This window comes from Rhea americana, unplaced genomic scaffold (assembly GCF_003343005.1).
Source record: "Rhea americana isolate MKP2758 unplaced genomic scaffold, rheAme1 scaffold_199, whole genome shotgun sequence".
Classification (NCBI taxonomy): Eukaryota; Metazoa; Chordata; class Aves; order Rheiformes; family Rheidae; genus Rhea; species Rhea americana.
The window spans coordinates 860,521-876,835 of NW_028186138.1; the positions used below are offsets into that span (position 1 = coordinate 860,521).

General features: G+C 39.8%; 1 protein-coding gene across 2 annotated transcripts in view; it reads right to left on the minus strand.

Moving 5' to 3' along the window:
* Positions 1-4,226: 4,226 nt before the first annotated feature.
* The window catches only part of DLGAP2 (DLG associated protein 2), a 385,377-nt gene continuing 373,288 nt past the window's right edge, over positions 4,227-16,315 (minus strand). For both annotated transcript variants that reach the window (XM_085303215.1, XM_085303214.1), the window contains 3 exons: positions 11,726-11,817; positions 7,684-7,836; positions 4,227-5,295 (listed from right to left, as the gene is read on the minus strand). In XM_085303215.1, the coding sequence (XP_085159341.1) occupies positions 5,077-5,295; positions 7,684-7,836; positions 11,726-11,817 (464 nt within the window). In that variant the 3' untranslated portion in view covers positions 4,227-5,076. The remainder of the gene's footprint in view (positions 5,296-7,683; positions 7,837-11,725; positions 11,818-16,315) is intronic.

A 16,315-nucleotide genomic window follows, 5' to 3' on the forward strand; every position in this document is an offset into this window, starting at 1 on the left:
GCAGCATTGCACCATAGACATGACTGCATTTCAGAGATAAGTTGAGCAATTTCTGTGTATACAAGAGGGCTTAATTCTTGCTTGGAGACTGTGTGTGCATACGAGTATGCCACAAAACAACTGTTCCCAAAATACTGTCCCTGGAGGTGAACACGAATAGTGGCAGCTGGGCCATGACTCTGCATTCAACAGTTCACCTGACCGACTCCGCTATGCCGCAGGAAAGTGGCACGGGCTACACGAATGCGGGAGAGTTGGCCGTGGTTCCTGGGTCCAACTGTCTAGGAAGCATTACACTGCTATATATATATATATATATATGTTATATATATATATGCATATGTCCTCCTTCTATTATCTACAGCACAAAATGACTGCCTCTGATCTTCGCTCCACCAGTGCCAAGAGAGGTTCCCCATTGCTCGTTCACACGGGAACCCTTAGGGTTAGTGCTGCAGCTCRGGGAAGAGCAATAGCCCGACCGAGCACACGGTCCTTCTGCCCACGGGCCACGCTCTGCTTTGCCCCTCGTCTCAGCTCGCCTGCGGAGCGGGAAGAGGGCGCTGGGCAGGCAGGTGACCAGCGGAGGCTGCTTTTGCAGCACGCGCCCCAAACCCTCCTCCCCTGCTAGGGAAGCCAGAGGGGCGCTGGCGAGGAGGAGACTTGCCGAGGTCTCCAAGGGAGAAGGCTCCAGCTCCGGGTGCCCGGAGCCACCGCACCGGCCCCGGCAAGGGCTCTCCCGCCTCTCGCCGCGCCGCGCTCCCAGATATACTCCGTCACCAGAGGCACCCTCGTGGGCACACAGGTGCAAAGCTTGCCCTGGAAACACAACCTGGCTCTCTTCTTCCCTCCTCTAAATTCTGCAGGGGCAACGCCAAGCGCGGCCGGCGGGCGGGCTGCCCGCGGGGTGGCCACTTCCCCGGGCCAGCCGCAGCCTGGCCTCGGGTTTGCGCGCCAGCCGGTAAAGTGCTTTGAGATCCTGCCGGATGAAAGGCACTGCACGAACGCAAGCGTCGACCCGCCGCGCGCTGGGCCGCGCTTGCCCGGCGTCGCAGGGCCGCGACGGTCCTCGGTCCGCYGGCCACGCCGCTCCGCCGTGGTCCGCCCAGGGACGGCGCGCGGGGGAGACGCCGGCCCTGCCAGGCGCCCCAGCTTTTCGGCACGCACGGCACCCGGCAGCTGGAGCTCACGGGCCGAATTCCGCCCCAGACCGGCCTGGAGGCGCCGTCGCGGGAGCGGCCCGGGGGGCGAGAGCCCGCGGAGCCGGCGCGGGGCCCCCGCGGGTCACGGCGCCCTGCGTCCTCTCCCTCTCGAATCCACRAACGCTTCCCTCCCTTTGGAGTGTAAGCAGCGCTAAGGAAGTCAAAACTGGAGCAGTAATTTACTGATACAGCAGGAGATAGGCTTATTTTAAAACAAATAATTTTGCATGTATGAACTGTTTTACGTATATGAAATCCACACCCCTTCCTTCGCACAATTTAATTCCGTCCTAACTCACCTCAGACCTAACAAGTGACGAGGTTTAAGCATGAACCAAAAYGTAATTTTTTGGTATTAAACTGTACAGCAGTATTGGTCTCCACACCCTGCCGAAGGCCACTCCGATCAAGTCGACAAGAAATAATAAAATAACATTCTTCATCAGTTTACAACGAATTTCAAATCTAAAAAGATATACAAAGCAAAAATAAGTATGGCAAATATCGAAGATTTTACCAGTCAGGTCTTTTTCTTTATTGAAATTTTCATAATTCTGTTTACTATACTTGTGTTTTACAGGCAATGAAGAAATGAACAGAGGCTTTCTAGAATTTTCATCCTTTAAAATAAATTTTAGTCCAATCAGTATTCAATTAAATATGAGCATACTTTGTTATATCCAGCTGCTCTGTGTAGATGTACAGCATGAGGGCTCTAAATAAAAAGTATTTCACTTTCTGTCTTTATGTTTATTTACGTTCCTCCTGCATTGGTTTTGTAATTGAATTGTATTTTTATGATGTGGGGTCAGATTACAATTGATCTGTCCACGTGTTTATTAAGATACCATGTGCTGTGTGTCTTATGTCAGGAACTGAAGTGATTTAACCATGATTTATTTGCAACACAAGTATCATAAACATAATGTTGTTTTTCTAAACTAACCAGATGAACAATATGTAGATAGAAATGACTTATTTGCCTTTAATGATAGAATGTTACCTGTACAAGAATTTAATATATTGCACTTCAAAATAAAACATGCACAGATAACATATTATCAGATTTTTCWGGAGGCATCTAGTTTACTTTTGATTCTTCTCTTTTTGGAACAAAGGTGGAACAAACAGGGATCATGGCTATCCAGAAACTTATACCGAACATTTTTGAATTATGGCACAGGAAATGTAAAATAAAGAGTCGGTGTCATTCATGCAGGCCTACTTTAGCCTGAGACCATCCAAAGAATTGTAAAATATCAAAAATCTATCAAAATATAATGGTAAAATTAAAGATTTTTGCGGATTGCTCCAAGTCAGCATTACAACGTAAACTGGGATCTAAGCTTATCATCTGTAATCTGTTTCTGTTTACAGTTTGTCTTTACAAAGTCTGAATACTGGCAGGAGCAAATGCAACTTGTCTTAATCACATGACCCGTCACTGCAGGTCCCCACCTTYCAAGCAAGTAAGTCAAGTGTGATTTCTCCTAGAAGTATACAGGGAAATTAGATAAAATGCATCAGCTGCCATAAATAAATAAATAAATAAAAATATATGTGTGTATATATATATTTATAGGGGTGTTTGTACGTTTGTGTGTGTGTCTATTTTAAACTTCCAAAATCGAGGAAAGACACTGGCTTTAGTTTTATGTGGATATTTCTAATTAGCAGCTCCACTTTAAGTAAGGAATCACTTTTCAAGACTAAAGACGCCAATGTCTGCAAATACATTTGTATTTAAAATAGTACAACAAATATAGGAAGTAGCATCAATATTGTACACTACCCAGGATTCAGCTCTTTCCTTAATAGAAAATGCCTTGAAAACACCAGGGATGGGAAATATAATGTTTCATTTATAGAAGAATATTTCAGGGATTTCTCTCTCTCTCTCTCTCTCTCTCTCTCTCTCTTTTTTTTTTTTTTGAAGGATATACATTCGTCTTGGTTTTTGCTTCCAAACATAGTTTAAGGCTATTTGGTAAAGTATATACCAGATATCAGGCTCAATTTACAGGGTTTTCTCCTCACAGAAACTTCTCAAAACTTCATCTCTAAAGATTCGTATCTTGAAGCTAAACATGCTTTATCAGCTATGCTCCAAAGACAGAACTCATGCTTAACACTACACACTGTAGAAAAAAAAAGAAGGAAAAGGAAAAAAAAACCCTCAGATTTGAAGCAATGTCAGATCTGCATAACCTATGATACTTCAGGTTTTCAGTCGTCTGCCAGGCTGCAGGGTGCATGGGACACAGATTTAAAGTGCTCATCAGGTGAAGAACCAAAGTGCTAGAGTATAATTAAATAGCCGTTCTGCCTATGGCTAAGTACATTGCATTTGTTAAAGCAGGTAAACAGGAAATGCATCAGTTGGGACGGTCTGTCTCACTGTGTTGACATGGTTTTGACCTAAAGCGATATTCAGAACCTTGGAATCGGGGTGTGTGAGTTACGTATCTTATTGCGTCTTCACCTGAAGACTTCTAAGTGCAGGGATGCTCAGTTGCCTCTGGAAGGTAGGTGAAGTGGAATAATTCTATCTTAATTTATTTTAAATTAAAGCCTCTTGACTGTGGTAATTACCACTTTTCTCTTCTGTTAATGAGAGGCTTGAAAATACATTATTTTCCTCATATTCCATGTCTGGAAATCACTTATCTCTTGAGTCATGTTTTTTTCTTATGTCTGAAGCAAGCAAGAAGCTTATTCTTGCTGTAACTGATACTGCATAGAAAAATAGTTCTAAAAAAAATACAACTGTAAACCACAGTTCACCTTTACCTTAACATAACCATTTAAACTTAGATATACTTACCACTCACATTCATAATTCTTAAACTGGTTACAACATCACAACTGGCATTTTAAACAAGCAAGATTTTTTTCTCAAGGATACCCTGGAAACTCAATTGAAATAACATTCTGAAGAGTTTGAAATATTACATGTAGCGCAGCTCTTGAATTAAAAGAGAGAAGGTTTATAAAATAAATGTTAACACATAAAAGAACCGTTAAAAATGCAATGAGTGTTCCAAAGGAGTAAGTATAACTTTTTCTTTACACATCTTGCTACAGAAGATCTAACTTTTTAAGGCTTCCATTTTCCTTTCACCCATCACTCAAGTCCTCTTGCATTATAATTTTGCTTAGGTTTCAGAATGTCGTTATACTGCTAGCAGTAAACGTTTCTCACTGGGCATTCCCAACTTCACCAGACTTGTATGCTTCTTGGTTTCTGATGAACTTTGGAGTTTTAGTGGCTGGATATCCCTGTTCATCTCCAGAAACTTGACATGACATGAGAGGCCTAATGTTATTTTGCAGTAACAGAGATGAGTAGAGTGGCAGAGCACATGGGCAAATATTTTAGCTGGGTTCAAGGAAAAGAAACTGGAGGTCAGAGAGATAAATGGGTTCTTTCTTTCCTGCTCTTTACATTTGTAGCACCTTCTACTTGGATTAGCTAATGCCTCTAGTGAATGGTGAGATGCACCCATTTATAGTTTGTTATTCTTATCCCTAATTATCACACATTTTATAAAAATATAAATAACAAAAAAGTAAGCTGGGTTCCATCTCAAGAGGTGTTTCTTGTTGTCCTCTGAGAATATATTGGATAAGTCAGGTCTCAACAAGCCCTATCCATTGTAGCTGATTGTAAGTCAGACAATAAATACAAAAGAATTTGTTCTTGCAATGAGCTCAGCAAATTCTGAGGAAATCAAAAGCATTCCACTGTGCTTATGGCACAAAGAACACAACAGCAAGGGCATATTTAGTGGAGAGAATGAGACAAAAATTACCAGGTAAGTGACAAACTGTACAAGCATTTTGTTTAAAAAAGAAACTCTGCAGCATTCTGTCTTTAAAGCCGGGTTTGAGCCTCTGGGATGTAGATCTCAATGCTGTCTGCGCGCTCTGTGGCTGAATTCTGCCGGAAAGATGCTGCTCTCTTAGCAGCCATTAGCCGTCTTCTAGCTTCTTGTCGTTGTCTGTCGGGTAGGTCCAGAGATTTTTCTCTTGTGATAGGGAATTTTCCTTTTGGGGGCTTCTTTGGTACAGGAGGAGGAACCTTTCTTTCTTCCTGCAATGGGGCATTGAAATTGAAAGGTGAGCTGTATGTGGAAAATGCCACCTGCAGAACGTTCAAATTAAAGACGTGAAAAACACCAGTTTTCATACATACATCAGGCATGCTCGGCTTGCACTCTAAAACCAGCTGATTAATGGATTACATGAATCACTGTCCATTCTAGGGGCACTGATGAAAACCTGTTATTTCAGCAGTCACTACAAATTTCAGTTGGACTGTATTTCTGCAGTTCCATGCTTTACAAAGACTACTACACTTCCTTTTACTCTCTTTGCAGGTATCCTGCGCATGCAGTCTCACTTTCTTACGAATCCATTTAATTTTAGCTGACATGATTACAATCATTATGAACAGAAACGCAGACTGGCTTGCCAATAAGAACTCAGTGCATCTGTGTGGTCTGATCAAGTGAAAAGACTGTCTAAGATTAGCAGGACAGGATTTTTAATTAAATTAATCATCCTGAATTTAGTCTCAGCTGGATATGAGATAGCAGCTGTGTATACTTGTCTATTAGTTTAGCTTCCTCTCTGAATTGCTAAATGGAAATATGCAAACACCAACTAGATAGAGGAGAACATGGGGCTAATTGTTCTACTTGCCAGCCTAGACTATTTTTAAGAAAACCATATTGAAGAATTATCAGACTATAAGGTAAGAGGCAGTATATTAGAGTACCAAACAAGCTGTAAATGACTTCCACAAGTTGTAAATCGAGAACTGTTCTGAAGCAGGAAACTGGTATTTCCTCCACTTCTTCCAATCCAGAGATTGTGAAATATCATGTAAGGACCTTAAGAAGATTTTTAGGATCACAGAATTATGCAATAATTTATGCTGGAAAGGACCTCCAGAGGTGATCTGATACAACCTCCCATTCAAAGCAGGCCCACTTGAAATTAGGTCCAAATTTGAAGTTAAAGCAGGTTGTTTGAAGTCATACTTAATACTTGACTGAATATCTCCAAAGACACAGATTCCACAACTTCATATTTACTACCACATAGCTTTCTGCCAATGAACTTTCTAAAGTAACAGAAATCATCATGATTATGTGGTGCTAGTTGTGGAGAATACAGTTAATCTGACCAACTACAAGTTATAAATGATAAAGAATAAAACTGAAGAACCTACAGCTTTCACAATTTTTTATTGTTTTGGGGATTTTTGAGAGAAATTTTGAATCTACTAGCAAAATACTTTAGCCAAGACAAGATGAAAAAGTTATATGACGTTATAGTCCGACATTCTTGACTCAATGGCAACAGTGCAGCAGCCTAAAATGAGACACACTTGCTCTTCTCCATGAGAGTCAGCTCTTCCAGGCATTATTTGGTTTGCTATTTTAAGCCAAGAACATAAGGGTTCTGTTCCCTTTGTCCCATCTCTCCTACCCCTTTTTTTTCTAGTTTTCTTTATTTTCCTCTTGGGAACATCACTATTCCTGTCATTGTAATAATTTCTGACCTCCAGTTGTCACCAGTCAGTAAGAGTTGCAAACTCACCATCCACCAACCAGTTGGCTGACAAGTAAATTCCAAGAAGAGCATGAGGGAATGAAAGAGTTGTCAAGATGCCTCCTAATTCCTCCCAAATCAGACAAGTATCCAGCTGAGGCCAAACGGTACTGACTCAAAGCAAATGCAGTCTTCATTTTAGGGATACAATAATCAGCAAGGACAGTAGGATAATTAAGGGGAGGGATACAGCTCTAGTAAGGGGGAAGGCAGTTACATAATTACACTCATTTCTGGACAATTTTCCACCTGAGTTGCAAGTGTCACGGCCTGGGTGTATCCCAGGCTGTGGAGCTGCCGTGCAGAGATGTTAGCAGGGTGTAGTCAGAAAGGTGCCAGCCAGAGGCACTCCTTGCCCCACAGACTTTCACAGGCCAAGCTTTTGTTTGAGCTGTGTTTTGTCACATGTTTTTATCTTACTCCTGTTCTAGTATCAGTTATTTCTTGCAGGCAGGTTTAAAGACTTTGTGCCCAGCTTTAAGCTGCCCCAAATGTGGCAGCATGCTGGAGCTGACCTTGGTTGAATTCTCAGGCTATTTTCCTCAACCTGATTTAAACAGAACAGATTTCAGCTCTGGTCCTTTTATCTCAAATCCAAATAATTTGAACAAAAGTGGTTAGGAAGCACACTGACAGGTCTTAGCAAAATCCATTTCATTTGTTGTACAGTTCAACTCAACCTCCTTAAAAAAAAAAAAAAGAAAAAAGAAAAAACTTACATCTGATGAAGAATTGTATTTTGCCAGTTAGATATTTTCTATCTTTGGGTTGGAAACCTCTCATGTTTTATTATCGGATTTAACACAAGGAGACTATAGAACTACAAGCGGAAAGTGAGTGGTACTGTCCATGGTCTACTTACCTTCCTTTCGGGTGATTCTATTATTTTCCATTCATTGAGTTTCAACTGGTGCAGTTCATCGAACTTCATGCTGACGTCTTCAATTGAGAGCTGCAATAAGTCCCAGAATCCTGCTAGGTCCTGGGAAGTTGGTCTCGGCATGGCACTCGGGTCCTGCCACGCACAAAAAGGAGATAATATGAATAGACCACGAGACTTTAAACAATGCACTTTGAGGCAGGAAAGGAATTGCAGCAGATTAGAGTGCTGCACCATGCTAAGGCTTACATGCGTTTTGCAGCTGGGAGCTGTGACTGGAAATTKGTGCCTCCTACACAGTCCAAATATAAATGAGTTAGATGTCATATGCCAGCCTTTCTGCATCCTTGCAGCATGGGAAGTTCCTTAACACCATATGCTGGGCTGACCTGCATTTCTAAAATGTAGCAAGTTGGCAGCCTATGTCTGCTGATTATTATGGGGAAGGGGAATGTGCTTTGTATTCTAGCCAGTGTGAAGTCTTTCTGGTTAAAAATTACATACAGGATAGCTGAGTAGAAGAAGGAATAACACTATAAAGTATTTGCCAGTTTATGCTAAATTCAATGTTTATATTGTCTTGGGTTTTCAAGTTGTGTGTAAGGCACAAAGTTTTCATTACAGAATGCTGGCTTTTGGTCTTCCATGGGGTCAAATCATGCTCAGGAACTGGACAAGTACTACCCCCAGATACTGCAATCAGGTGGCATGCTGCACAAAAGACTTAATGGAGCAAATATTAATGGTAGCAATTTAGGAAAACTACCCTTTATTTGTCTATTAACCTGCACAAGATAAAAATCACATCAAAAGACTATTATTCAGACCCTTAACCCTTTGTGTGTGTGTGTTTGTATACATATACATATATACATATATATAKAGAGAGAGATTATATGTATATGTRGACATTAATATGTATATATACAGACATGTATAACCTTGCTAACCAGACAGTTAACCACGTGTAATTCTTTTGCCCATTCCTTTGGGAAACTGGACCAAGAACAACAGCCTATAAGCCTATTCCCTTGGAAGTCCTACTTTGCTAGAAGAAAGTCTCCTTTTTATAGGGACCTTTGGGGTCCCTAAGTTAACAGAACTTTCCATGTGTATTGTAACTTCTGGGAAACATGATAAAACCCCAGATTACTACTCACTGAAAATGAGTAAATTGAGTAGATCTCAATTTAGCTCAAAGCTGTTTACCACCTATGTCAGTGGCACTAGCTACCMTGCAAAGGTCAGTATTGTGGGCTTCCAGAACTGACTCTCTTTCAAATTTGTCAGGAGAGACCCACAGCAATATACCTTGTATTGCAATCTCTTCTATCCAGCCTGGTATCATCAGTGCCTCTCCCCACTTTCCTCTAAAGAGCCATAAAATGATACCACGCATTGAAATGCCATTCCCTTCTGAATCAAGGGTAATTGCTCTTCGGTACCTTTGCGCTCCTCACACAGCACAGCTGCTGTGCTGCGTGAGACGTGTCTTACGTTATCTGGACACAAGAGGGCTGCCTCCTGCTGCTATCCCGTACGCCTACAGTCGCACTGTTAAACAATAGTGAAAATGATAACTGTTAAAGCTAGCTAAGTTTTGAAAAGATTGGCTTAAATCAACTTCTTTTCAGAATCTGCTCATTTATTTGGAATTCAGCTTTGCGGCCCTCCTGCTGAAGGAAGCCTAAAGCAAAATCAGAAAGGACCTAGCTGACACTCACGTTGCTCTCTTTTTGCCTACAACTCTGACATATTGATTAATGATCTCACATGAGTTGAGCAGGATCTGTGCTGACTACAGTATGGAGGAGGACACTTCAAAGAAAAAACAGGGTGTTAGGGTGTTACATGAGGTAATGTGAATAATTCAGGAGGGAGTAGTTATTAACCAGTGATTTTTKTCCTAGTAGTTAGTGGGAGCACTGTACTGTAGGAGATATCAGGCCAGATTCTCATAAAAACTTCTTTGAAGCTGACAGCGCTCTGAATTTACCCTGACTGAGAGTCTTTGCTTAAGATATCTAAACCAAGAGCATAATCGAATGTGCTCCTTAAAGCTCCCATAACCCTTCTCAAAAGTCTATGGGTGATAAGTGAATTTCCTGGTTAAATTTCAGTTTGAGTAGCTACATCCATCTTCCTGAACCCTTGTTGCATTTTGAATTGCCTGAAGGGGACACCATTATTTTCTGTCCTACATTTATGTTTATTCCTGCTGAATACTGTTAGAGAAATGCTGTATTTTACCCCTATGAGTGTTTTCCAGGAGGGGAATGCAGTAACTGGCTGATAGCTGGCTGAGTTCCCATCGAGTACAGAGATGTTGCATTAGGAGCATATGGATTGCCTGCTGTAGATATGTGTTTAGTGAATATTTAGCAACAAACCCTGTCATTAAGCATAAGAAGAAAAGCCATGAAACATGAATGAGCTAAAAGCCTCGTTCTGCAGTTGCTGCTTTCTGTAGCTTCTGTTGCTGGTTTAATATTAATGCAGCTGAAGAATATTCAGAGCCTAAATCGTAAGAACGTGATGAAGCTGCTGTTTGGGAGTTCAAAGGTTTATTATGCAAATAAGAACATGCGAAATAAAATTTTTCCAGTTCTTTGGTCATCTTGCCTGCAAAGTTGTGGACCTCTCCCTTGTGTTCCTGTTGCTTCTGCTGTAATGAATTGTTTTAAACGGCCGATGGCTGTGCTGAGTGGGAGCTGCTGTTGTTACTGCAGCAATGCTCTCAAACACAAGTGCTGGTCCCACTTGAAGATGAATGAAGTGGAATGGAGGCTAGGCTCTCCAAATCTCAGTTTKCATAGCTTAATCAATCAGCTAATGGAGGGCACTTTGAAATTTGCAGTAACTTGTACACATTAATGAAGATCTCCTTCTTTTACCAAGAAACAAATAAACGATAGTATACACGATATATCTGATACTGGTCATTTCCTGCTTGCCAAATTTTGTGTATTTCTTCAGTCATTCTGTTGTGGTTACAAAAATTCTTGTTCTGACAAAGCCTTTGAAGCAGATAATTGGATTTTTTCCTAATGAGGACCGTGTATCTTATCATTTCCTATCAGAAGGTAGGACATTTTTTGGCACAACTTTCTCAGTAATATTTTATTACAATTTCAGGAATTCTAGATATTTTACTTCATAGATGAAATGTAACAGATCAGTCTCTACAGAATGAATGTTTTACTTTAAAAATTTGTTTGGCAAATACCAACAAATACGGAAGTATATCTAACCAGATACATAGGTCATGTCTGCTGTTAGGCATGCAACAAAATTCAGCACTTTCAATGTATGAGGTGTAGAGATAGATAGTCAAAAGATTAAAGTTATACTTCAAGTTAGCCAAAGAGAGTAGATATTTTACCACTAGCCTAAGCAAGAATTAGGTTCATCTATTGATTATTAACATCTTGCCACAATTTTCCTGTCACTGAGGGCTGCTGTCATTTTAATGAAGATAACATTTGAATTGAATTAGTCTCTAATGAACTTCCAGAACAACAGCAGTAACTCTTACAAGTAATATACTGCATCTGTTCCTTTAGCCCTAGGATGTCTTATATATAATTGGCAATACAAATTATGAAACCCAATTTTATGAACACTATGTATGATAGAATGATTCCAGATTGTTATAAAAATGAGCTGTAAGATTTYTCAGAAAACTTACATTTGTTCCCTTATATTTTTTCTTTAACCARTACAGCAAAAACAAACGTACCTAATGCACCTAAACTGAAATTATAAGTTTGCTTTGATTAAAACATGTACTAACATCACACTTAAAGATCAAGTCAAAAAAATAAAAAGAGCGGTAAAACAAAAGGGAAACATGAAAATGACATTTCAGATGTTTGGAAATATTACACTTCTGTTGTTGTTGACTTTGAAGTAAAATGTTAATTTCTAAAACCTAAAGTTCTTTTTTTTTTTTTTTTTTTTTTGTGGAATAGTTAGGTATGAATAGCCTTAAACTCTTCAAGAATGGCCAGAGATGGTGACTTACCAGATTTTGCTGACAAAGCCAATAAAACTGCTGGAATTTCTGAGACATGAGGAGCTGAGCACTTCCAACAGCACTTCGGATCTTACCTAGGACTGAGCACACAGACACCKTATTACTATATGTGTAAATGCAAAATGCCAGCTGAAGAAAACATATAGCTGAAATTGCAGCTTATTTTATAAGAAAAGTACGTATTTATTTATGCTTTTTGAGATCATATATAGAAAATAATTTTAAGGAAGATAGAGACACAGAAAATATCTGTGGCACTTTATCCTTTGGCAATAGTAAATGATTTATTAATAACTCAGAACAACAGCCTATCTTTGCTTAAGAAATTGGAAATATTCAAGGGCATATATACAGCTAGCTGAAGCAGGCATTTATACACATATTTTAGAGAACAATCTTAAAGTCCAAAGAAAATGACCACAAAAAMCCCTAGTGATAAGCATTATCATTCTGAATGTTTTCTCAGTAAATGCATTAATTCTGATCTCACAACTTAACTGCAAACAGTTCACTAGGTCTACTGACATCAAAAACTAGCGAGTTATCRAAGAACTTCATAGTCCACCAGTTTTCCTAGACTTATCTCCGAAGCACCATCAGGCACAACTAACAAAGATAACTTTACTCCACCRACATCATACAGGAACATCATTTATCATGTTCCTGTAAGACTATCATTTTATTTTTCAGATGGCATCAAAAATCTATTCATACAGAAATTCTGTTTATATAAAGTCCTAAATTACCATTGCACAATATTCTGTTAAGATCATCATTAATACATTTTCTACATTCATTATGGATACACAACAAAAGAAAAAATAAAGGAAATTGAACCTAGATTTGCTCAGGTAAACTAAAAGCTGTTGAAGTACTCTTGCCCTGAGAACGAGGTAGGCCCTTCAAGGTAGAATCTTGTTCCCTCTGAAGTCAAAGGGAGCCTGGACCTTGGATCAAATTTTCTGGTTCTGCAATCACAAATGATTTCARTAAGTTGTATGGATGGTCCCAAAATGAACTCTCTTTATCCTATCTGTACTGGGATTAAGGTTAATATTTTAAACTATAGCATATAGTACTCCTACCATAATGCTGATCTTCTCAGAGCATTCATGTCTTTGAGATATGTCTTCGCACCCCCACTGGGAGCTGCAGGTCATCTACTCTGGAAGCTGCATAAAGACCTAAGCACAGGAGCCGCAGCACAGTGGGACATAAGCATATGCTCCRGGACTTTCCTCAGTCACGATCAACTACACGATCTTGCTGGGCTTTCTCCCCTGTCACTGTACTTGCCATTTGCAGTGTGCATAAGCACTGCAGAAAGGCAGCAAAATCTTTATACTTGACTGCTTCCAAGATTCAGCAGTCTAACCAAAATTACTGTATGCTTGCTGTATAGTTAATGAAAACAAATAATCAGCTCCCCAAGTTGGGCAGTTTATTTTGATTGAGATGARGCTGTTTCTGGAGAGACCTATTTCTATCAATTGACTAAGCTTAAGAGGTCTGGTTAGAAAACTAACTCCTCCTAGACACTTGCATTTGCTGGAATAAATACCATACTTTAGTAAGTAGCAATGTATGTTCCTCAATCAAATTACACATCCTTCCCTATGCTGAAAAAACATCATCTTAAAAAACAYTGTAAGCTGGAGTTTCAGTGGAAGACCGGGTTTCTCGTGCATATTCCTAGATCTTTAAATAGTGTTTGTGGGCAAAGCTGGAAGGAGATGGAAGTGGGACAGGAATTCTGAGGTCTTTCAGACTCAAAGAGCCTTATCATTTGAGGAAACCAAATTAATAATTTGAACAGAATCCAAAGGGTGGAATGAAGCTGTAATATTACCGGAAAACTAAACTGCGGTGTATGATATAGCAAACATTAAACACCATTAAGGTTCAGCTTTAGAATAAGAGGTGACTGGATGGTATGTCAAAAAATATTTTGAGGATAGGTAATATGCTTAATGTTGCTTTATCTAGACCAGTGAGACCTCTGCCTAACCAACCACAAGAAGTAAGAGATAATTTGGAAGTTTTGACTCCAGTTCTGTGAAAACATACATGCTTCTCTAACTTTAAATGCATGTGTAAATTTGTAAAGCTGTGGTTTTCAAAATCTATTCAATTTTCTGTTAGACAGACAATATACAGCTGCACCACAACACTAAATTAAACAGTACTATACATAATTCATCAGTCCCTTGTGGCACTCATTTGTGAAAGGGTTAAGTGGTTCAGGGCTTCATGAGTAATTCACTGGAGTTTTGTTTTTGTTTTGTCGGTCAAGTGAAATAAAACATTTTAATTGGTTTGGGGTTTCTGATCACCAAAACCCTTACTTTCCTCCACGGAGTTTTTAGCATATGAAAAGCAACATTCTGGGTGATAGAAAACCAACAAACACACAAAAACCTGAACAAAAAGGAAATGTTTCATTTGATATGAAACAAATTGCTTTAATTTCAGCATTTTTTAACAAACACGAAGACAAACAAGCTTGGATTCTCCTTCCCTTGATGCTCTGTAGCTCAGGACATAAAACAAACTCCTGATGTAGGGTCAGAATTCCTTCCTTGCCAAGACGAGAAATTTTGCTATAGTAGGTCTCCCTGACATCTTCTTGCTGAAGCTACTCCACACTACATTCAACTAATTACTGGACAGAAAGAGAATGAGATATGCTGATGAGCCACAGGCCAATGCTTAGAGCGCTTGTCTGACACGGAACAAATTTTGGTTTTAGTTTCCTCCATCTAACTGTACAGCTCACAGCAGAAGTGTGTAGTCTGAGAAAAGACATCCTGCCTGGCCCTATTACGGAACTGCYGTTTTCTAGTGAACCTCACACCCAACCTCCCCAATCTCCCTCCCCCCCAACAAAAATAAGCATTCATTGGATCTTCACTGTCCTGAAGGATCATGTGAACAAGCACCCATGATTTAAAGCCCAGGCAGACCAGACAAAATTTAGGCACTGGAAGGCAGCATTTTGGTGTAATACACGTGCGCTGCACATGCCAGACACAGTGGTCCTGTGCTACTCACGTGTGTCACTGAGTTGAGCTATATGCTGAAGATGCCTCACCAGAAACTACAGAAGCAACCTACTGCTGGGTGACTCCTGTGTCTTCTGGTGAAGCACAAAGGTTCCCCATCCCACCTGAGCAGGAGACCCCCCAGGTAGAAAAGTGTGCCTGTGATTACTCTCAGGGACATCCCTGGAACTGCCTGACGTTGTCAGCCYGCGTCGGGTTCCTCAGGCCCTTATTCCGTTCAAATTTTGGAAATCCCCAAGGGCAGACAAACTACCAGCTCTTAGGGTAGCCAGTTCCAGTGTTTGACYAYCCTCATGCTGACGATTTTTTTTCCTTCTGTCCAGCTGGCATTTCCCTTACTGCAATACGTGCCTGTTTTAGCTCTCATCCTTTCAGTGTGTACCTCTGAGAAGAGTCTGSCTGCACTTTCTTGGTATTCACTCGCTAGGCAGTGGCAAACTGTAATTAGATCCCCTATTAGCATCTTCTTCCCCAGGMGAAATGAACCTTGTTCCCTCAGTGCTAGTGTACATATGGCAATTTTAAATAACTTGCAGAGCTAGGGCTTGGTTGCCAGGAATATTAGGTACAAAGAAGCCTATAGCAGTTCTTAAAAATGGCTCTAATAGCAGTGAATACACACATATAATTACAGGCCTACCATTTACTAAAGATCTCCCAACTCTATTTCCATTTCAATAAGTAAATCAGACTTAATAAAACATAGATGTTAGAATTTCTCATATTCATGCCACTCTGCTTTACTGTAATTAAATTAAAGTATTAAAACACTTCAATTCATAATCTTTAGCACGATATTAATAGACAACCAAAGCCTTGTTAGTAATTTCATGCATTGGGGAATTATTCTGATGAGTGCAGATTGATTATCTCCATGAAAGAATGATGAATGTTGGAGACTGTAGAGATTGAGATGTTTGGTAATGCTGAGAAGATTTTGCTTGTAAATAAATGACGATAAAATCAATCTATTCACATAAATATATATAAATTTCGTATAATTCATCTACTCCTTCACCCCTCATTAAGATAATRTTATCTTTACTTGAAAGTCAGGAAAGAGTGACACAACCATAATTCTGTTCCCTGAAGCACATGTAACATTCAGTTTTTGTTGTGTGGTCCTGTAAGACTTCTCTTTTGAGGACATGCAAAATTTAGACTATGTCTTCATTAAAAGCAGGCTCAGGATTTAGTCTCTGGTTAGAGATTGTGCAAGTTCTTTAAATAACATGCACAGTTAATGCAATAGTGTTTCCCCTGCAATAAGCATATTTTAAGATTGGAAATTATAGGTATATATGTCCTACTGCTTGAGAAGTGCTACAAAATCATTCAACTGGATATGGCTTTATATCACACAGACAGAGGGGGAAAATTAGATCTATCTATACTGAAAAAACCAAGATCATAGTCTAATGCTGTAACTCTATTTTTGACAGGTTAAAAACTTTGTACAGTTGTGTCACTACTCTACCAGTGATAAGAAACTGCTAAGAAYTGATCTGTGTTTGAT